The following is a 22,232-nucleotide window of genomic DNA, read 5'->3' as shown; positions in this document are numbered from 1 at the left end:
AACATTTAAATCAAGATTTATTGCATTCCTCATATGTGCTAGGGTACCTGATAAGTTTAGAAATACGTTGGTTAGAGATAAGATAAGCGTATAGAGAGGTCTTTGTGCCCATTCTCAGGTACCTCACAGTCAGACAGGGTTTTGCGCCATTGGAAACTGAGTAGTTTGGTGTTCAGGTGTATATATTGGATAAAGGACTAAAGCCAGAAGGTCCTTATTTGTCAAGACTAATGATTTGGGGAAATAAGGTGATCAGGATTGCATTTAAGGAAGATAACTTCAAGAGAATGTTGAGAATAGCTAAAGGGACCCAAAGACTGGGTAGGGGCTATCATCCTGGGACTAGCAGCATATGCCAATGATCTCTCATATTGGGTGTGCCAAAGATGATTCATTAGGGTGTGAGCAGAAAATATTAGAACTCCTATCTATCCATTTATTTCTTAGAAACTTTAAAAAATTAAACTTTTTATTTTGAGATAATTATAGATTTACACTGTAAGAAATTAAGTACCTAGAGGTCCCATGTACCCTTTAACCAGTTACCCACAATGGTAACAGCTTTCAAAACTATAATACAGTATCCTAATCAGGACATCTACACTGACACAAAGTACAAAATATTTCCAACACCACAAAGATTCCTCACAGTTGCATTTTTACAGCTATACCCTCTTCTCTCCCACCCCTTACATGTTCCTTTACCCCTGGCAACCACTAATCTGTTGTGTCTATCATTTTCTCACTTCAAGAATGTTATATAAATAGAATAATACAGTATATAGCCATTTAGGATTAGCCTTCTTCACTCAGCATAAGTCTCTGGAAATTCGTGTAGGTTGTTGCATGTTTCAATAGTTCATTTTTATTGCTGAGTAGTATTCCATGGTGTGGATGGAAAACCACAAGTTTAATCCTTCACTCATTGGAGGACATTCCAGTTTTGGGCTATTACAAATAAAGTTGCTATAAACATTTGTGTACAGGTTTTTGCAAACATAAGTACAGTTTTGTGAACATGAGTTTTCATTTCTCTAGGATAAATGTCCAAGAGCAAGTTGGTTGTGTTGTATGGTAACTGTATATTCAGTTTTTTAAGAACCAGCCAAAATGTTTTTCAGAATAGCTGTTTCATTTTACTTTCCTCCCAGGTTTGTATAAGTGATTCAGTTTTCTGCATCCTCACCAGCATTTGTCACTATTTTTAATTAATTAATTAATTAATTAGTATTTTTGGCTGTGTTGGGTCTTTGTTGCTGCTTGCAGGCTTTCTCTAGTTGCCGCGAGTGGGGGCTACTCTTTGTTGTGGTGTGCAGGCTTCTCATTGCGGTGGCTTCTCTTGTTGCGGAGCACGGGCTGTAGGCATGCGGGCTTCAGTAGTTGTGGCACACGGACTCAGTAGTTGTGGTGCATGGGCTTAGTTGTTCCACGGCATGTGGGATCTTCCCGGACCATGGCTCGAACCCATGTCTGCTGCATTGTCAGGCAGATTCTTAACCACTGCACCACCAGTGAAGTCCCTGTCACTATTTTTAATTTTAGCTGTGCTCACACATGCGTGATCTCATCATGGTCTTAATTTGCATTTCTCTAATGGCTAATGATGTTGAACATCTCTTCATGGGCTTATTTGCCATCTGTGTATCCTCTTCAGTGAAATGTCTGTTCATGTCTTTTGCCCACTAACTAAATAATTAGGTTTTTTTTAACTGTTGAATTTTGAGAGTTCTTCATATATTCCAGATCCCAGTCCTTTATCAAATATGTAGTTTACAGATATTCTCTTTCAGTCTGTAGCTTGTGTTTTCATTGTCTTAACAGGGTCTTTCACAGAGCAAAAGTTTTTAATTTTGATGAAGTCCAGTTTATCAGTTTTTCCTTTTATGAATCAAGCTTTTGGTGTCATGTCTAAGAACTCTTCACCGAGCCCTAAGTTTTGAATATTTTCTCCTATGTTATCTTCTAAAGTTATGGTTTGCACTTTACATTTAAGTATGTGATCCGTTTGAGTTGGTTAGTTTTTGTATAAAGTGTGATGTTTAGATTTTCTTTTTGTTTGTTTATTTGCCTATGGATATCCAAATATTCTGAAATAATCTGTTGAAAAGACTATTCTTCCTTCACTGAGTTGCTTTTATACCGTTGTCAAAAATCAGTTGGCTGTAGTGTTTTTTTTTAATAAATGTATTTATTTATTTTTGGCTGCATTGGGTCCTCATTGCTGTGCACAGGCTTTCTTTAGTTGTGGCGAGCGGGGGGCTACTCTTCGTTGTGGTGTGCGGGCTTCTCATTGCGGTGGCTTTTCTTGTTGTGGAGCACAGGCTCTAGGTGCACGGGCTTCAGTAGTTGTGGCTCGCGGGCTCTAGAGTGCAGGCTCAGTAGTTGTGGCGCACGGGCTTAGGTGCTCCGTGGCACATGGGATCTTCCCGGACCAGGGCTTGAACCCGTGTCCCCTGCATTGGCAGGCAGATTCTTAACCACTGCGCCACCAGGGAAGCCTTGGCTGTAGTTTTTTGGAACAATTTCTGGTTTCTCCTTTTTGTTTCATTGATCAATGTGTCTACACCTCCACCAACACCACATAGTCAGTACCACTGTAGCTATATAGTAAGTCCTGAAATCAGTGAGAGGGATTCCTCTCATTTTTTGCTCATTTTAAAGATTACGCATTTTTCTTTTACATAAAGATGGGTGTCTAATTTTCTTTTTTTCTGTGATAACAAAAAGCTTTCAGTAGTAAGCTATTTAACAGATGTTGCTAAAAAGACAAACACAAAATATGTCTCTTCAAAGACATAATAGTATATTTCTCTTAAGGAGTGATGATGTAACTACTTTTCCAAAGATACTCATGCTATGAAAGGGGCATTTTGAAAACTGGTCAATGGAAATCATTCCATCATTATGTGATTTTGCTCCTGAAGAAGATGCAATAACTCTCACAAGTTCACATTTAAAAAGCCAGGAAACAATTTTCTCAACTGATTTAAAATTTCTCAGTGAAGAGTTTTAGCGGGTTTTAAACTTGTTGACTGTAACACTTTCTGATTAGTTTGCAAGAACACATGACTGATGTTAGGGAAGGTGGGAATTAATAGCCACATGACAACAAAATTTTTGCATAATTGGAATAAATATAGGCAATGATGCAATTCTTCCATTTGAAACTGGACATTGTTTTCAAATTTTATATTTTGGTAACGACAGCGATTAAGAGAAAACTTGCATGGAAAATAATTGAACTTAGAAGTACATCTTTGCATTTCTGCGTCATGATATTTAACCAGGATTTTTAAAAATAATGAAGCTTATTTAATAACGCTGCTCATTGAAAGATTTTCTTTTTAAAGACTATTTTTTAGAGCAGTTTGGGGTTCACAGCAAAACTGAGGGGATGCTACCGAGATTTCCTATTCATCCCCTGCCCCAACACAGGCACAGCCTTCTCCATTATCGACAGAATGGTACACTCGTTACAACTGATTAACCTGCATTGATGTATCACAATCAACCAAAGTCCATGAAAACTAGGGTTCACCCTTGGTATTGTACAGTCTATGGTTTTGGACAAATGCAAATGATGGACATGTATCCATCGTCACAGTATCATACAGAGTAACTTCACTGTCCTAAAAATCCTCTATGATCCACCCATTCATCCTTCCCCATCCCCCAACCCCTGGCAACCACTGATCTTTTTACTGTCTCCATCGTTTTCCTTTTCCAGAATGTCATATAATTGGAATGTCATATAATTGGAATCATACAGTATGTAGCCTTTTCAGATTGGTTTCACTTAGTAATATGCATTTAAGCTTTCTCCATGTCTTCTTATTGCTTGATAAGAATTTTTTATATCATTAATGAAGTAAAAATAATTTTAAAATATTGTGTAACCAATATAGCCCATCCTTTAAAATTCTGTTTTTGTATTTTTAAACACATATACATGTAGTGGAACATATACATGTAATTTATAAGTGAATATACCTATACTGCAGTGGTACATATACATGTCATTTGTAAGTGAATTTACCTATACTGCAGTGGATAGTTGTATTAGTTTCCTAGGGCTGCCACAGACTGGATGGCTTAAAACAGTAGAACTGCATTGTCTCACAGTTCTGGAGGCTAGAAGTCTGAATCCAGGTGTCAAGGGCCATGCTCCCTCCGGAACCTACGTGGGAGAACCTGTCCTTGCCTCTGCCTGGCTTCTGGTGGTGGCCATCAATCTTTGGAGTTCCTTGCCTTGCAGCTGCAGCATTTCAACCTCTGCCTCCATTGTCAGATGGCGTTCTCCCTTCATGTGTCCCTGTCTCCTCCTCTTATAAGGACACAGTCATGTTGGTTTAGGGGCCCACCATACTCCAATATGACCTCGTCTTAACCAGTCACATCTGCAACAATCCTATTTCTACATAAGGTCACATTCCGAGGTGCTGGGGGGTTAGGAGTTCAACATATTTTGCGGGGCGGGGGACACCATCTGACCCATGGTGGTGCTCAAAATTTTACCCATCACAACTGTGCCTGCTTCCCAGAGCAGGGGGGACAGAGAGCAGGAAACCATCATGAGACATGGTAAAGAGATGGGCTTGGCCAGGTTTAGTGATGCAGCTCCCCATCCTACCTCCCTCCTACCTCTGTGGATCATGTTCTCCCACCTCCTCCTTCTGTGCCTGCACACACCCGTATTTCCTGGCTCCAGCACCTATACCTGCTTATCCCACAGCTCTGCCCCAGTTTCAGAGTGGAGAGAGAGGAGAGAACGTGAATAACCTGTTCACATCCTTTGCCCATTTTTTTTGTGTGTGTGTGTGGTATGCGGGCCTCTCACTGCTGTAGCCTCTCCCGTTGCGGAGCACAGGCTCCGGACGCGCAGGCTCAGCAGCCATGGCTCACGGGCCCAGCCGCTCCGCGGCATGTGGGATCTTCCCGGACCGGGGTGTGAACCTGCGTCCCCTACATCGGCAGGTGGACTCTCAAACACTGCGTCACCAGGGAAGCCCCCTCTGCCCATTTTTGCAATAAGTTTTGGCAGGTATCTCTTTGCCGTGCCAGTCTCTCCTTCACGCTGCAGCTGGTCACCTTCCTCAAACACAGATCAGATCATATTACACCCTTGCTAAAACATTTACAGTGGCCGATAGAAAGCTGAAATGTCCAAGATTGCTCTGCGTTACCCTCCACTGTCTGGCCCCACTGCCTTTCATTCTTTTCTTCTCCTCCTTCTCCTTCTTCTTTTTTAAGGAAGAATAAACTTCTTTATTATGTTTTAAAAAAAGAAATTATATATGAAGAGGTTAGAGGGAGATGAGGTAAAACTTTTTTAAAATTACTTTTGAGGTGTGATTGACATACAAAATTTTGTACATATTTAATGTATACAACTTGATGCATTTGGACGTAAGTATACACCCATGAACTCATCACCACATTCTACGCTGCAAACATATCTATCACCTCTGGAAGTTTCTTCCTGCTCAGTGTCTTTCTTGCTTTGCTTTTTTTTTTTTTAAATGAGGGAAGCAGTGATACTTTATTTTTACCTTTTGACCCCTTTCATCCATTTCTCCCATTGCTTTGCTTTTTTCCTAGATTCCTTCATATGTAACATCATTTTAGTTTCCCTGCCCTTGCTCCTGGCAAAGTGTGGTCTTGAATTAGCAGTACTGGTATCAACTGGGACCTTGTTAAAATGCAGAATTTTGAGCCCCACACCAGACCTACTAACTTGCATGTGAACAAATCCACAGGTGATTAGTAAAGATTGAGGAGCGCTGGCCTGCACTCCGCTCAGGGTCCCCCAACCTGACTGACGGTCAGAAGCACCTGGAGAGCTTGTTACAACTTAAGTTATTCAGATCCCACCCAGATCTACTGAATCAGAATCTCTGAGAACATGGCCCTAGGATCTGTGTTCTTTTGTTTTTCTGTTTAGTGAGGTATAATTGACATATAATAACTGCTGATGTTTTGATATGTGTATATAACCATGAAACTATCACCACAGTCAAGGTAGTGAATGTTACTCCCCCCCACAGTTTCCGGTAACCTGCTGGAATCTCACCTTCCTGCCTCTCCCTGTCCTTCCCTCACCTTCCCCTGGCAACCACTGATTATCATAGGTTCAGTTGTATTTTCTAGAATTTTATATAAATGGAATCATGGAGTATTCTTTTTTTTTTGTCACTTCTGTTATTCAGCATAATTATTCTGAGGTTTGTCTATGTTGTTGTGTGTATGAATAGTTGATTCCTTTTTGTTGCTGAGTAGTATTTCATGGTGGGAATATACAGCAATTTGTTTATCCATTCTCCTGTTGATGGACATTTGGGTTGTTTCCAGTTTGGGGCTATTACAGATGAAGCTACTATGAACACTGGTGTACAGTCTTCGTGTGGATAAATGTTTTCAGTTCTCTTGGGTAAATACCTAGGAATAGAACGGCTGGATTCTATCATGGGGTTACATTTAACTTTTAAGAAACTACCAAACTTTTAAAATGGCTTTACTGTGATATAATTCATATACCATACAGTTCACCCATTTAAACTGTATAATTCAATGTTTTTAAATTAATTTACAGGGTTATGCACCCTTTATCACAATCTAAATGTAGAATATTTTTGTGCCCCAAAGAAACCCTGCACCCATTAGCAGTCACTCCCCACTCTTCACCCCAAATCCCTTCCCCAGCCTTAGACAACCACTAATCACTTTCTGTCTCTTTAGGTTTACCCATTCTGCACATTTCATATAAATGGAATAATAAAATGTGATCTTTTTGACTTTTTTTTTCCACTTAGCATAATGTTTTCATCCTTCATCCATGTTGGAGCATGTATAAGTACTTCATTCCTTTTTATTGCTTGACACATTCCATTGTATGGATAAACCATATTTTCTTTATCCATTCACCATTTGGTGGACATCTGGGTTGTTTTCACTTTTTGCCTATTATGAATAATACTGCTATAAACATTTGTGTACACGTTTTTGTGTGGATCTCTTGTGTATATACCTATGAGTGGAATTACTAGGTCGCATGGTAAAAAAGTGGTACCATTTTACATCCCCACCATAAGTTCCAGTTCCTCCATATACTCATCAACACTTGGTATGGTCAGTCTTTTAATTTTAGCCAATCTGTTGGGTATATAAAGGTATCTCATTGGGTTTAAATTTGCATTTTCTAATGAGAATGATGGTGAACATCTTTTAACGTGCTCAGTTGCTATCCATATATCTTCTTCAGTAAAGTATCTGTTTAAATCTTTTGCCCATTTAAAAATTGAATTATGGGGACTTCCTGGTGGTGCAGTGGTTAAGACTCTGCGCTCCCAATGCAGGGGGCCTGGGTTCGATCCCTGGTCAGAGGACTAGGTCCCACATGTATGCCGCAACTAGGGGTTTGCCTGCCACAACTAAGGAAGCCCACATGCTTCAACTAAGGAGCCCGCCTCCTGCAACTAAGACCCAGCGCAACCAAATAAAAAAGAATTGTATTCCTTTACATTCCTTATTATATAGTATATATTATTATTACAGTTTCTTTTTTTTTTTTTTTTTTTGGCTGTGTTGGGTCTTCACTGCTGCATGTGGGCTTTCTCTAGTTGTGGCGAGCAGGGGGATACTCTTCATTGCAGTACCCGGGCTTCTCATTGTGGTCGCTTCTCTTCTTGCAGAACATGGGCTCTAGGCACTTGGTCTTCAGTAGTTGCAGCATGCGGGCTCAGTAGTTGTGGCATGCAGGCCCTAGAGTACGTGGGCTTCAGTAGTTGTGGCACGTGGGCTCATGGGCTCTAGAGCACAGGCTCAGTAGTTGTGGCACATGGGCTCTAGAGCACAGGCTCAGTAGTTGTGGCACACGGGCTTAGTTGCTTTGCGGCATGTGGGATCTTCCCGGACCAGGAATTGAACCCTTGTCCCTGCATTGTCAGGTGGATTCTTAGCCACTGTGCCACCAGGGAAGTCCCTATTAGAAGTTCTTTATCACATATGTGACTTACAAATATTGCCTTCTAGTCTGCTGCTTGTCTTTTCATTCTCTTAACAGTATCTTCTGAAGAGTCAAATTTTTGAATTTTGATTAAGTGGAATTTATCAGTTTTTAAATTTTAGGAATTATGCTTTTAGTGTCATATTTAAGAAATTTTGCCTAGCCCAAGGTCACAAAGATTTTCTCTGTGTTTTGTTCTAGAAGTATTATAATCTTAGGCTTTACATCTAGGTATATGATCCATTTTTATACACGGTGCAAGGTATGGATTGAAGTGTCACTTTTTTGAATGTAAATGTCTAACTGTTCCAGCATCATTGGTTGAGAAGACAATCCTTTCTTTACTGAATTGCCTTTGCATCTTGTCAAAATCAGTTGTCCATATATATGTGGGTTTGTTTCTGGACTTTCTCTTGTGTTTCCCTCATATATTTGTATATCTTTACACCAATACCATACTGTCTTGATTACTGTAGTTTTCTATTAAGTCTTGAAATTGGGATGTGTCAGTGCTCCAACTCTGCTCTTTTTCAAAGTTGGTTTGGTTATTCTAGGTCCTTTGCATTTCCATGTGAACTTTAGAATCAGTTTGTCAATTTCTACAAAAAAGTCCACTGGGATTTTGATTTGGATTGCAATGAATCTTTAGATCAACTTGGGGAGAATTGACATTTTAACAATATCGGAGTCTTCCAACCCATGAACAAGGTATAGATTTCTATTTATTTAGGTCTTTCAAAATTCCTTTCAACATCTTTTTTAGTTTTCAGTGTTTAGGTCTTGCACATTTTTTGGGTCAGATTTATTTCTATATTTCATATTTTTGATGTACTGTAAATGGTACTATTTTTTAAATTTCTACTTCTGATTTTTCATTGCTATTACATAGAAATACAGTTGATTTTTTGTATATTGATCTTGTATCCTCCAACCTTGATAAGTTCACTTATTATTCCTAGTAGTTAGTCTAATAGTTTAACTGTTAAACAATGAACTTCTAAAGAGATTTAAATAATAACAAAATCTTGTATATTTGCCCACATCCTTACCATTTCTAATGCTCTTCATTCCTTTGTGTAGCTCCATATTTCCATCTGATATCTTTGTCTTCCTGAGGATTTCCTTTAACATTTCTTTTAGCATGGGTCTGTTAGTCATCAATTCTTCCAGCCTCTGTATGTCTGAAAAAAAAATCTTTATTTTGCCTTCATTTTTGTCATATATTTTATTAGGTTTGGAATTCTAGCTTGACAGTATTTTTCTTTCAGTACTGTAAAATGTTGCTCTAGTGTTGTTTTCTCATTTGCGTTGTTTCCAATGAGAAATCTGTTGTCATCCTTACCTTTGTTTCTCAGTATGGAGCATGTCTTTTTGTTCTGGATGCTTTTAAGACTTTTAACTGTTTTGCGAATGTGATTTTGTTATGCCTTGGTGTGCTTTTCTTCACGTCTCTTGTGTTTGGGATTTGTTGAGGTTCATGGATCTGTGGGTTTATTGTTTTCATAAAACTTTGGAAAAACTTTAGCCATAATTTCTTCAAGTATTTTTTTCTGTATCTGCTTTCATTCCTCTTTTCTGGGGACTCCAATTATGTATTTATTATTATACATATCAGAAGACTGCTTGAAATTGACCTATAGCTCATTAATGCTGTATGCATTTAAAAAAATATTCTTCTCTGTGTGTTTTATTTTGGATAGTTTTATTGCCATGTCTTCATGTTCACTAATCTTTTCTTCTGCAATGTCTAATCAGCCAATCAACTGAACAAGTTTATGCTTTCATTTTAGACATTGTAGTTTTCATCTTTAGAAGTTTGATTTGAGCCTGTTTCATTTCTTATATAGTGCTATTTAACTTTTGAACATATAGAATATAGTTGTAATAATTATTTATTGCCCTTACTTGCTAAATCTTACACCTGTATCAGTTTTGGTAGTTTTTTTTTTTTAATTTAATTAATTAATTAATTTATTTATTTATGGCTGTGTTGGGTCTTCGTTTCTGTGCGAGGGCTTTCTCTAGTTGCGGCAAGCAGGGGCCACTCCTCATCGCGGTGCACGGGCCTCTCACAATCGCGGCCTCTCCTGTTCAGGAGCACAGGCTCCAGACGCGCAGGCTCAGTAATTGTGGCTCACGGGGCTAGTTGCTCCGTGGCATGTGGGATCTTCCCAGACCTGGGCTCGAACCCGTGTCCCCTGAATTGGCAGGCAGATTCTCAACCACTGCGCCACCAGGGAAGCCCGGTTTTTTCTTTTTAATTGAAGTATAGTTGATTTACAATATTGTGTTAGTTTCAGGTGTACAGCAATGTGATTCAGATATATACATATATATATATATATATATATATATATATATATATATATATTCCAGATTCTTTTCCCTTATAGGTTACTACTAGATATTGAGTATATTTCCCTGTGCTATACAGTAGGTCCTTGTTGGTTATCTATTTTATATATAATAGTGTGTATATGTTAATCTCAAACTCCTAATTTATCCCTCCCCCCTTCCCTTTTGATAACCATAAATTTGTTTTCTATTCCTGTGCGTCTATTTCTCTATTGAAAATAAGTTCATTTGTATCATTTTTAAAAGATTCCATATAAAGCAGAAACTAACACACCATTGTAAAGCAATTATACTCCAATAAAGATGTTAAAAAAAAGATTCCACATATAAGTGATATCATATTATATTTGTCTTTCTGTCTAGCTTACTTCACGTAGTATGATAATCTCTATGTCCATCCATGTTGCTGCAAATGGATTGTTTTCATTCTGTTTTATGGCTGAGTACTATTCCATTGTGTATGTATACCATATATATATATTTTTTTACCTCATCTTCTTTATCCATTCATCTGTTGATGGACATCTAGGTTGCTTCCATGTCTTGGCTATTGTAAATAGAGCTGCAGTGAACATTGCAGTGCATGTATGTTTTCAAGTTATGGTTTCCTCCGGATATTTGCCTAGGAATGGGATTGCTGGATCATATATGGTAACTCTTCTTTTAGTTTTGGTAGGTCTTTTTGTCTGTTTTTGTTTTTTTGTTTTCTGGCTGTGCCACATGGCTTATGGGATCTTAGTTCCCCAACCAGGGATTGAACCCAGGCCCTCAGCAGTGAGAGCTTGGAGTTCTAACCACTGGACTGCTAGGGAATTCTCAGTTTTGTTAGGTTTTAATTGATTTTTTTCTCTTCATTATGGGTCATATTTTCCTGCTTCTTTGCATGTCTGACAATTTTTGTCTGGATGCTAGACATTTTATCTTTGGATGGTGGACATTATTATATTCCTATAAACATTCCTTAGATTTGTTCTGTAACTCAGTTAAGTTACTTGGAAGCAGTGTGAACTCTAGCTGCCTGGATCTATATGGACCTAGACTCTATCTCATCAACTTAAAATTTACTGTGACCTGCCTAGGTTCCCCCTTCATGTACTGCAGCCTACAGTCTCTCTCAAGGCAGTAAGCTGGGCAATTAGTCAACTCATCTTATTTATTTCTTGTTTCTCAGGATTCTCTGTCCTTTGTTATCTGATGTCCAGTATCTTGAAGACCATTGTTTCGTGTATTTTGTCCACTACTTTCAGCTGTTTCAAGCAGGAGGAAAAATTTTATCCTTGTTACTTCATTGTGGCCAGAAGTGGACATCTGTATTTTAAAAATAAATTTCTTATGATTAAGACACAACCACCCCAGCCCTAGTTTGTAGGTTAACATTTGAAAACCACTGCTTTAATCCTAATGGACTACTTCTCACTGATCTTCAGTCATCCATATAACTTTGTTTCTATGTCTTTGCTATTCCAGATCCCCAAGTCCTGACCTTCTTCCCCCTTGTTTTCCCTGTCCAATCTTAAAGGGTCTGCAGAGTTTAATCAAAATGCTGTCTCCCTCCTCTCAGAGTAGCAGGGCTTCCACCTCTCTGCTGAGAAAGTCGTTCTTCCCTAAATGCTTCCATAGCAAATTTATTACATTAAAATAATCATAGTAGTTGTTATATTCTGCATTTTAGGATAACCGTTTGCTCATCCATTTGTAAGATTCCTAAGGTCAGACACTTTATCTTTTTTGCATAAAGTAGGTATTGTATTGTGTTGTATCCTAAGGAATGAAGGAGGGCCTTGAAGGCAAGAGAATGAGTAATAGAACTAAGCAGTACAGAGAGAACACCTCAGAGTTTCATAAGGTGGTTCTAAAGTCTCGTTTTGGTTCAGGCAATATAAGATTGGGTTAGCAAGAGGTTTCATCTTGCCTGGTGAATGTGACTGAATAGTATGTTAAGAAGGTTTCTGAGACCACATCTTGACTCCATGAGAAAGTAAGCCTTTAGATAATAAAATGTTGGAATGTCTCAGGTATTTTGATAGTTTTGGCTGAACATGTAGGATATTTTGAAACAATGGCTAACAAGTATAAAATACATGTCACAGAGTGTTCTAAGCATGATGCACATATAAACTCATTTACTTCTCCTGACAACCCATTGAGGTAAGTTCTATTAATACCCCCATTTTGTAAACAGGGATACTAAGGCACAGAGACATTAAGAAACTTGCTCAAGTCACAGTTGGTTATTCTGGCTCCAGAGCCTGTGTCTTTATCACCGTTATACTGTCTTCATATTGAACATTTAATGTTTCATAAAAATTGAGGGAGTTAGCCCACATAGCTATACTTTTCTAGTATGGAAGGGACAAAGTGAATTTGTTGTTTGTTAATATAATTGTCTAAGCTTCCCCAACTTTTACCTTAGATTAGAAAGATTTATCCTTCATGATTTTTATAGTCATATCTGATTCTTTGTGTTTTATTTCTTTAGGATCTCTTGCCAGCTCCATCTTTGACCCACTCAAATCTCTTGTGGGTGCTTCAGGAGGAGTCTATGCTCTGATGGGAGGCTATTTCATGAATGTTCTAGTGGTAAGAACTTTGGGAATCTATGGACCTTAAATTTGTTTTTTTTAAAACAATTACTGGTATTTGGTTCAGGGGATCTTCATTTATCAATATTTACTAAGAACACATCTTCCATTTGGTCACAAGAGTTTTCCTTTCATATTTTATCTTTATTTTTTCTCCCAATCTCAAAAATAATGAATATAAAATAAAATTCAAAATTGAAAAATAGGAAGTCAAAGTTCCCAATTTAGTATCTGTTAACAGTTTAATATACATCCTTTCAGACATTTTCTATGTGTATTCAAAATTCTACCAATAGTAATGTTACAAAAATGGAACTACCCTTATATTGTTCTGCATCTTAACATAAAGTATCCTATCTACTCATGGCAGTACACAGAAATCCAGCTCAGTCTTTTCAGGTGCTCCACATCACGCTCTATATAGCTGTATTCCGACATTTAATCCTTAATTGAAAAGAAATCTCGGGTGATTACAGCTTTTCACATTTCAAAATAATGCTGTAAGGAATGTTCTTTCACACCTATCTTTTTGCACTTCTGTGATTCTTTTTGCAGGTAAATTCTTAGAAGTGGATTTACTGGGTGAAGGCTTTACATTTTCATTGATAAATGCCTCCAAAGTTGCATACCATTTTACACGCCCATGGTATAGTATGTGAGATGCCAACCACTTTTTAAAACAGGCTAAAATCCTGACTAAATTAACCCTTTAACCACATAGGTGTGCTTTAAAGATACTCTAGGAGGAAGAGATATGAATCAATTAAAAAACTGTTCAAAAAGTAGAAGTCATTTAGAAAAATGTTTTTCAAACTTTGGATGGCAACCCATTTAGTGGTTGTGAACGCAGCTGAAGGGATTGTGAAAATCCCTTTACAAACAAAAATTTCAGTACACATCACGTGTAATAAGGATAAGTACTATTTGATGTACGTGTGTTATGTAAATTATTTCTTACTGTAGGTCATGGTCACAACAATTTGAAAATAATTGATTTAGAGTAAACACAGCTATTTCAGCATCTCTACTCTCTGGGAAGAGAGTTAACTTGAAAGGGAAGGGAGAGGTAACTTGGGCTGAAGTGGGAGTATCTTTCTGAGTCTGCTGTGTCCCCTAGTAACACACGAGGGTACTGCAAGCTGGTGTGAGATTTTTCAAAGCTAAAATCCAACTGGGTTGTTTTTGGACCGACATTTTAAAAGTTTTGAAATTATCTAAAAAAATAAAGGTAATACTCCAATTTTAGTTGTCTTTGCTAACTCCTACTTAGAAAGAGGGTAAAGATGTATCAAATGAACATTAACCAAAAAACTTGGAAATATTTCATCAGATTTAGTTTGACAACATGCATTAACTATCTATGACATATTAAGTGTTGATTTTTTATTACTTATATTTAGATTATTTCCTGCTAATAAAATTGTGTCTACTTTATATCAAGGAATTTCATATCATGTTTCATTTTCACTCCAAAGTGCACCAGCATTGTGCTTCCCAAATACATTTGAAAACTGGGCTGTTACACCGATGCTTTGTTTTGCAAATACTTGACACTCACACTTTATTTTAAATGATAAAGCAGATGAAGGGGGAGGACAGTTGAAGTTTCATTTGCCAATAGATAGCTTATATTATTATTTATCTCTTTGCAAGAATTTTCGAGAAATGATTCCTGCCTTTGGAATTGTCAGACTACTCATCATCGTCCTTATAAGTAAGTGTGTTTTGTGAACATTTCACACCTTCAATTTTATGGGTTCAACCTTCAGAAGACCTTCTCACATTTCCCAGACTAACAAGTAGGATGACCATAAGCCTAGAGTCAGAAAGAATGGTTCGGCTTCATAGCCCTAAGCAGAAAGGTGTGAAAGGAGTTTTCACAGATCCTGGTGGGTGGTTCTTAGAGGTGCCTCTGTTTCTTTCTGGAGTGCGGGGAGTCAAGAGAGTAGGGCTCGAGGCACTCCGTCCACTTCAACCACAATACCATCGTTTATGGATTTAAAAAAATATATATATATATATTTAAAAATATTTATTTATTTATTTATCTTTGGCCGTGTTGGGTCTTTGTTGTTGCACGCAGGCTTTTCTCTAGTTGTGGCGAGCGGGGGCTACTCTTTGTTGCGGTGTGTGGGCTTCTCATTGCGGTGGCTTCTCTTGTGGAGCACGGGCTCTAGGTGCGCGGGCTTCAGTAGTTGTGGCGCATAGGCTTAGTTGCTCTGCGGCATGTGGGATCTTCCCGGACCAGGGCTTGAACCCGTGTCCCCTGCATTGGCAGGCAGATTCTTAACCACTGCGGCGCCAGGGAAGCCTCTGGATTTTAAAAATTTTTTATTAAAAAAATTTTTTTTATTGGAGTATAGTTGATTTAAACTGTTGTGTTACTTTCTGCTGTCATTTATGTTTTATATACTGGATTTTTCTTGTTCATACATTAGATTCTGCGTATGATTTTGTCAGAAAGGGAAAGCTTGAAAACCATTCATATAATCCATTTTCTTCCTCAATTTCAGATAAAAAAAAAAACCGATCTAGGATATAAGCATGGAGTGGTGGCTGAGGATTGAAGATGAGAGCAGAGGTGAAGGAAGAGAGGGGTCAGGGAAGTAGGAGCATGACTGATGTGGCTTTGGAAATCTCCAGGAATGATAGTCTGGAATTACATGCTGAAAGAATTTAGGAAGTACGTTCAATCTGGAGAAGAGGTGGAATTTTAGGCGGGTCTGAAAGTCAGGATTTTGGACGGGGGGGGGGGGGGGGGGGGCAGGCCATACAGAGTAGAAGCAAACAAGAGTGAAGGCAGGGCTGGTAACTTGTATTTCTGGATCTGCATGGAGGGTGCGGGGAGAAGGCTGACCCTGGGGCCAGACTGTTGGCTCAGACTTGAAGGCCAAGACAGAAGTGACACTTGATACAGGCTAAGCTTTTGGCTGTCCACATAGTAGGAAAAAATCATTCTGCAAATTGGTATCAAGAATTCAAAAAAGACACTAAATTAAGTTTATGAACGGTTTAACTGTAAAAACAATATTTCATCCCAAGAGAAAAGAAGTGACTTGTTTCTAGTTTATACCATACCATATATACTGTTTTTCTCCATAAGAAATCCAAAAAGTGAGGGAAACTAGTCAGCACAGAAAGGAGGAGAGATGTCTGGGAGTTAGTTAGGAGAGTTGCTGTGCAGGCAGAGCCGTCTGAGTCACAACCAGAACCAAGGGACAAGTCCTTAGACAGAAAAATATTCTTCCACAAGTTACCTGGGTCATCAGTCAATCTGTTTCTTTCAGGTAATTATGAATGACTTTTGTAAAATAAGCCTCAAACCCTCAATGAGGAAAAGGTTTTACTACTCTAATACCCTTTAATGTTGGAGTAAAAGCCCTTTCCTCATGCACAGGGTTATCTCCAAATATAGTTTATGTAACATTCTGTCATTCTTTCTCTTCTTTTTTTTAATTGGGGTATAGTTGCTTTAAACATTCTGTCATTCTTGAGGTAAGTAATACAATCACTGAATGATGTGCTTTTATTATATCCTACAAACATAGGTAGGACACACTAACATCAACCTTCCCCACAGGCCATTTCTAAAAGTTCTTTGGCCTGGTTTACCTACTATTGAAAATGAGAGAAGTTAGAACAAACTCTGGATTAATGAAATACAAGTACATTTTAATTTTAAACATGTTTCCTTGGGAAAATGTATAGTTTCTTTTTTTTTTAAATGGTAAATATTATTCCTAATTGTGAAAGACAGTTGGCCCAGGACCTTCCTTCATTAAGCATTATTTGTTGGATCTGTTTTCTAACAAAGCAACTGAGCTTCCCCGGAAAAAGTTCAGGAAATCTCACATTTTCATCCTTCAAAAAAATCCATATAAAGGCAGCTCCCTTAAAATGAGTGTCAAATTTTATTTAAGACAATGATTTGGTTTATTGGAATGAGGGCTTCTTTTCAGGTGGGAAGACAGGTCTCGGTTTAGAGACTGCAGCAACTTAGAAGTAAACTCCCCTGGGAAGCAGAAAGGGCCAGGCAGGTGTAAGTCAGAAGGGTCCAAGAGAGAAATTGAATGGAGAAATTGACATGCTAAGGGTTACAAAGAGTTTTTGAAAGGAGGTCTCCTACTGTGGAAGACTAGACCAAAGTAACTGTTTCCAGTAAGTCAACCCTGTTTTCCAGCAGTGGTTTTCTTATACCTTCCTAGTCCTATCTCTGTTATTTACACTGGATCAGGAATTGCAAATGATCGAAAAAACAATATAGCCACATTTATCCAGCATTTTGTGTGACAGTCATTTACAATTAGATTAACATTGAGTACTTCTCCTTGACCTCAATTTCTATCCAGTGACTTCAGTGTCAATACTGTATTGAAAGGGAAACTAGCCAGAACACATGGTCCTGATGCTGTTTTCCCAAAGGCAAGGACTAGGTCTTTCTGTCTCCTAGGACATTCACTAAGTAGAGCACAGGGAATTGGGGGATGGGTGTGGAATGTGACAGCTGCAGGAGATGTTTCCAAGTGCACATGTAGGGCAGAGTTCTTCTGAGCCAAGAAACCTGGAAGCTCTTTTAGCATCAGAGGTCTGACTTATTTGAGGAATGTCTAAGTTCTGGCTCTCACTGTTCCATTAGAAAATGTGGACTTATTTCCCTTTTTGGCCCATCTTCTGTTCTCCTGATGGTAAGCAGAGGCGATTAGTGTGGTGGGTGAGTGAAGCCTCCCACAGTCAGGCTGCTTAAGGTCCAAATCCCACTACCGCCTCTGAGATGGGCGGCCTTGGGCAAGTACTAAACTCTGTGTTTTGGTTTCTTTATGTATAAGATGCCACCCTCATTCCTCACTTGGGTTGCTGCAGTAGTAGTAATTAGCTTGTCTGCTTGCTCCTGTCTTTGCTTCCTTAGAGTATGTTTCCTATACAGCAGCCAGAATCATCTTTTAAAAACATGTCAGACATGTCACTCCTGTGCTCAAAAGCTTCAAAGTGTAAAAGCCAAAGTCCTTACAATGGTCCATAAGGGCCCTACATGATCTGCATCTGCTTCTGTTTGATCTCATCACCTACTACTTTGTCCCTAACTTTAGTCCAGAATCACCCAAAAGTCTTGTTAAAACACAGACTGCTGAGCCCTACCTTTAGAGTTTCTGGTTCAGTAAGTCTGGGGTGGGCCTGAGAATTTTCATTTCTAGTAAGTTCCCAGTGATGCTGGGATCCCAGTGGGGCAGGGAACCATCCTTTGAAAACCACCTATGCGACCAGATCAACTGCTTTGGTATTCCTCAAACACACCAGGGGGACGGTCCTGCCTTAGGGACTTTGCACTTCCCTCTGCCTAGAGGACTCTTACTTCAAAGGTCAGCATGGCTTGCTCCCTTATCTCTATCAAATGCCACATTCTCCTTGAGATCCTCCCTGACTCTCCAGTTAAAAATCACACCCTACTCTCAGCATTCCCAATTCTCCTTCTTCTCTTTGTGTGTTCTCCATAGCACTAAGCACCATTTGACAATACTGTATGTTTTACTTATTCATTTGCCTTCCCCAACTAGACTTTCAGTGCCATGAGGCAGTCTGATTTGTTCACGGCAGTATCTCCACCATCTAGAATAGTGCCTGGCACGTGGAGATAATCAATAAATACTCGTTGGATCAATACATCTATAAAATGGGATAATGATAGTACCTATTTCATGGGGTTGTTGTGAGGATTAATGATGCAGGTTAGTACATGTAAAACTCTTAGAACAGTACCTAGCACAGAGTAAGTCTCAATAAACGTTGCTACCATTGCTAGAGGGGAACCAGAAATAACTGGCGCACTATTTTGGAGATCGTGGGGCTTCACTGGGCTGTTTTCCCTTCTAGTTGTGTCGGACATGGGATTTGCTCTCTACAGAAGGTTCTTTGTCCCTGCAAATGGGTCCCCGGTGAGTTCAGTTTATTATTTTTTAAATTACCTATCATATCAATAGCTAAAAAGGGTCACCAAATAGGGGCAACAATTCTGAGATTTAGGGCAGTCAGTTTTACACTTGGAAGTTAAGAAAATTCCTGAGGAAATCAGTCTTTTGGATTGTCCTTTTTACTTCTCTCTCTCATAGCCCTGACAATGGGCTCTAGTTCTCTGCACCTGTCATACTGATAGCTATTCCAAAAAAACAGGAGTGAAGGGACTTCACAGAGAATAAAATGCAGATTGGAAAGCAGCAATAATTTGGGTCCAGATGAATTTACAATAAAAAGAAAACTGACAAAGATTTCCAGTTTTATTGAAATTGGTCTTTGAATTTGGTAGTTTCCGTTTGACTATCTGTGTGTATTTTTTTTTTTTTTTTTTTTTTCTTTTTGCGGTATGCGGGCCTCTCACTGTTGTGGCCTCCCCCGTTGCGGAGCACAGGCTCCGGATGCGCAGGCCCAGCGGCCATGGCTCACGGGCCCAGCCGCTCCGCGGCATATGGGATCCTCCCAGACCGGGGCACGAACCCGTATCCCCTGCATCGGCAGGCGGACTCTCAACCACTTGCGCCACCAGGGAGGCCCTGTGTGTATTTTTTAATTTAGACATTCCATTTATGTGGGATCAGATTATGCTCCTGTAGAGATCCCTCATGGCACCTCAACTCTTACTCTCTTGGTTGGCCTTATATAGAACCATCCTAAACGCAATGATGACCAAGAATAAGGAGAAATGATGGCTCTGTCTTGTGTACTCAGAGTCAGTGAACTGATATTTTTTTTAGCTTTGCATGATTTGGAATATCTCCTCTCTGTGCACATGGAGTTTTTCTGTCTCTTTTGTCTCACCACCTTGCTGTTCAGACTTTTAAGACTCTTTGACTGGGATGGTATTTGTTTTTTAAACAGCTGAAATATGCAATTAACGTTTTCTTCACTTATTCCCATTTTCCCCCCTTTTTTCTCAAGGTGTCTTTTGCAGCTCACATTGCAGGTGGATTTGCTGGAATGTCCATTGGTTATACCGTGTTCAGCTGCTTTGATAAGGCACTGCTGAAAGATCCAAGGTTTTGGGTAGCAATTGCAGCTTATTTAGCTTGCGTCTTATTTGCTGTGTTTTTCAACATTTTCCTATCCCCAGCGAACTGACTTGCCCCTAACACAAACCAATTAATAAAAAGAGCCATCTGGGAAAAAACTGGAGAACTCTCTATGAAGAAACAGAGAAGTCCCAGCAAATGCTAACAATTTTATAAAGAGGACAAAACACCCCTGAAGTCGTCAGTTTCAAAGACTGCTTACAAAAGGAGTTAGGGTTTAAGGAAGGGGCTCTTCTGTGCATGAGGGGGAAGAGGAAGAAAGAAAACAGAAGGGAAGTGAGAACCAAAGATTGGCTCTTTCCCAGGCGTGCTGCATGAGGGTATGTATCCTCTAAAAGAGACTTGCTCTCCTAGGAGGGTATACTGTAGAGATTGCTTGATAGAATCCACAAATAATGTTCTATGCTGAAAATAAAAACTTTTCACATCTGTCAGCCTATTGATTATCACTTTCCATCACTGTTTGAGTAGATAAGTCACTGTTTGGGGTGCTTTATATGCATTATTGCTCATCTTTTTAACAACCCAGAAAGGCAGCTATTACTCTGTTATCTTAGAGAGGAGGATATGGGAACTCTTAAAAAAAATCAAGTAACTTGTCTAAGAGGGAGCAGGATTTAAAGGTTGGTAATGACTTGACAGCCCATATTCTCCTGCCCTCCTGGTCTATCAGTGCTGTGTTCCCCAAATACCAAAATTTATTGTATCATGGCGGGGTTTTCCTGGTGATGCAGTGGTTAAGAATCCGCCTGCCAATACAGGGGACATGGGTTTGAGCCCTGGTCCAGGAAGATCCCACATGCCGCAGAGCAACTAACCCTGTGCGCCACAACTACTGAGCCTGCTCTCTGGAGCCTGAGAGCCACAACTACTGAGTCCACACGCCACCACTACTGAAGCCCGCACGCCTAGAGCCTGTGCTCCGCAACAAAAGAAGCCACCGCAATGAGAAGCCCGCTCACCGCAATGAAGAGTAGCTCCCACTCACCGCAACTAGAGAAAGCCCGTGCACAGCAACAAAGACCCAACACAGCCAAAATAAATAAACAAATAAATAAATTTATTTTAAAAAAAGTATCATGGGAGTACGGGAAGAAACATTTCTGAGGGTGTACCAAGAATGGTAGAAATACCTTATAGAAGAATTCTCTGGATCGCTAGTTTAAGATTCAAATAGTGTGAGCAACTAAGCCCGTGTGCCACAACCACTGAGCCCGCGTGCTGCGACTACTGAAGCCCGCTTGCCTAGAGCCCATGCTCCGCAACGAGAAGCCACTGCAATGAGTAGTCCCACTCGCTGCAACTAGAGAAAGCCCATGTGCAGCAACAAAGACCCAACACGGCCAAACAAAACCAAACAAAAGATTTGAATAGTGTGTCTAGGATCCCAAGGAACCTGGAACTATCTTTCTCACGCACACTATGTACCTGGACTCTTTTTTTGGAGTCTCATCTATGACATGATTCTCATCCTTTACGTGGCTAGTGGCTCTTGTATGAGTGGGTATTTACAAAAGGTAAAATGTCGTGTCTGAAAGCTGGGATGCCTGTGTCGTTTTCTTGTATGGAACCCAGATTGCTGGCCATTCTTTTTCCAAAATAGTAGTTTTAGGTCACCTGAATGCAGGAAATACAATTTTTTCTTCTTTTATCATAAGCATGTTTTATTTAAAACCCACCTAAACATGTTGCTGTATTCTGAAAGGAGGATACATCCTTAATTATAGTGAGAAAAGTAGTATTTTAGCATTTTGAGAAAAGCTGATCTGGGATTTGTTTCAGAATTCTTTAAAATTTGAGTATGAGAATACAGTTATGTTCTTGGTTAAAAAAAGAACTTAAAAGAAACTCTTTTACCTTTCCACCCCAAACCTGCTCTTTTCCCTTGTGATGACCATTGTCAACGGTTGGGTGTATATTCTCCTAGACCTTTTTTGACTCAGGATGAGCAGAAAGGGAAATGGCTTTCAGTTGATGACTGACTCAGTCATTGCACTGAACTGCACTGAATCTGCTCTTTAACCCCCAAGGGATAAATTCAGAGAACAAGTTGAAGATGACTTTGGTATAACTTCTCAAAGCATGATTTGCTTCTCAGATTTACCTAAACTAAGAAAGGTTTGGGTTAATCTCGCTGTTTTAGCTATTTAAATGTACATATGAAATGAAGGTTTTTAACAAGATAAGGTTTTTAACAATACTACATGTATTATGCTGTAACTTGTTTTATGATAT

The 22,232-nt window shown here is 39.2% G+C and overlaps 1 protein-coding gene across 3 annotated transcripts in view; it reads left to right on the top strand.

The window, feature by feature from the left end:
* The window catches only part of RHBDL2 (rhomboid like 2), a 64,461-nt gene extending 44,035 nt beyond the window's left edge, over nucleotides 1-20,426 (top strand). For all 3 annotated transcript variants that reach the window (XM_082614562.1, XM_082614561.1, XM_082614560.1), the window contains exons 5-8: nucleotides 12,837-12,937; nucleotides 14,593-14,653; nucleotides 18,808-18,869; nucleotides 19,867-20,426. In XM_082614562.1, coding sequence (XP_082470688.1) covers nucleotides 12,837-12,937; nucleotides 14,593-14,653; nucleotides 18,808-18,869; nucleotides 19,867-20,046 — 404 coding nt within the window. In that variant the 3' untranslated portion in view covers nucleotides 20,047-20,426. The remainder of the gene's footprint in view (nucleotides 1-12,836; nucleotides 12,938-14,592; nucleotides 14,654-18,807; nucleotides 18,870-19,866) is intronic.
* The last annotated feature ends 1,806 nt before the right edge of the window (nucleotides 20,427-22,232 follow it).

Source organism: Mesoplodon mirus (genome assembly GCF_964341445.2).
Source record: "Mesoplodon mirus genome assembly, chromosome: 3".
NCBI classification, from domain to species: domain Eukaryota; kingdom Metazoa; phylum Chordata; class Mammalia; order Artiodactyla; family Ziphiidae; genus Mesoplodon; species Mesoplodon mirus.
The sequence above is the reverse complement of the archived record's forward strand: the minus strand, read 5'-3'. Positions and strand labels throughout refer to the sequence as shown.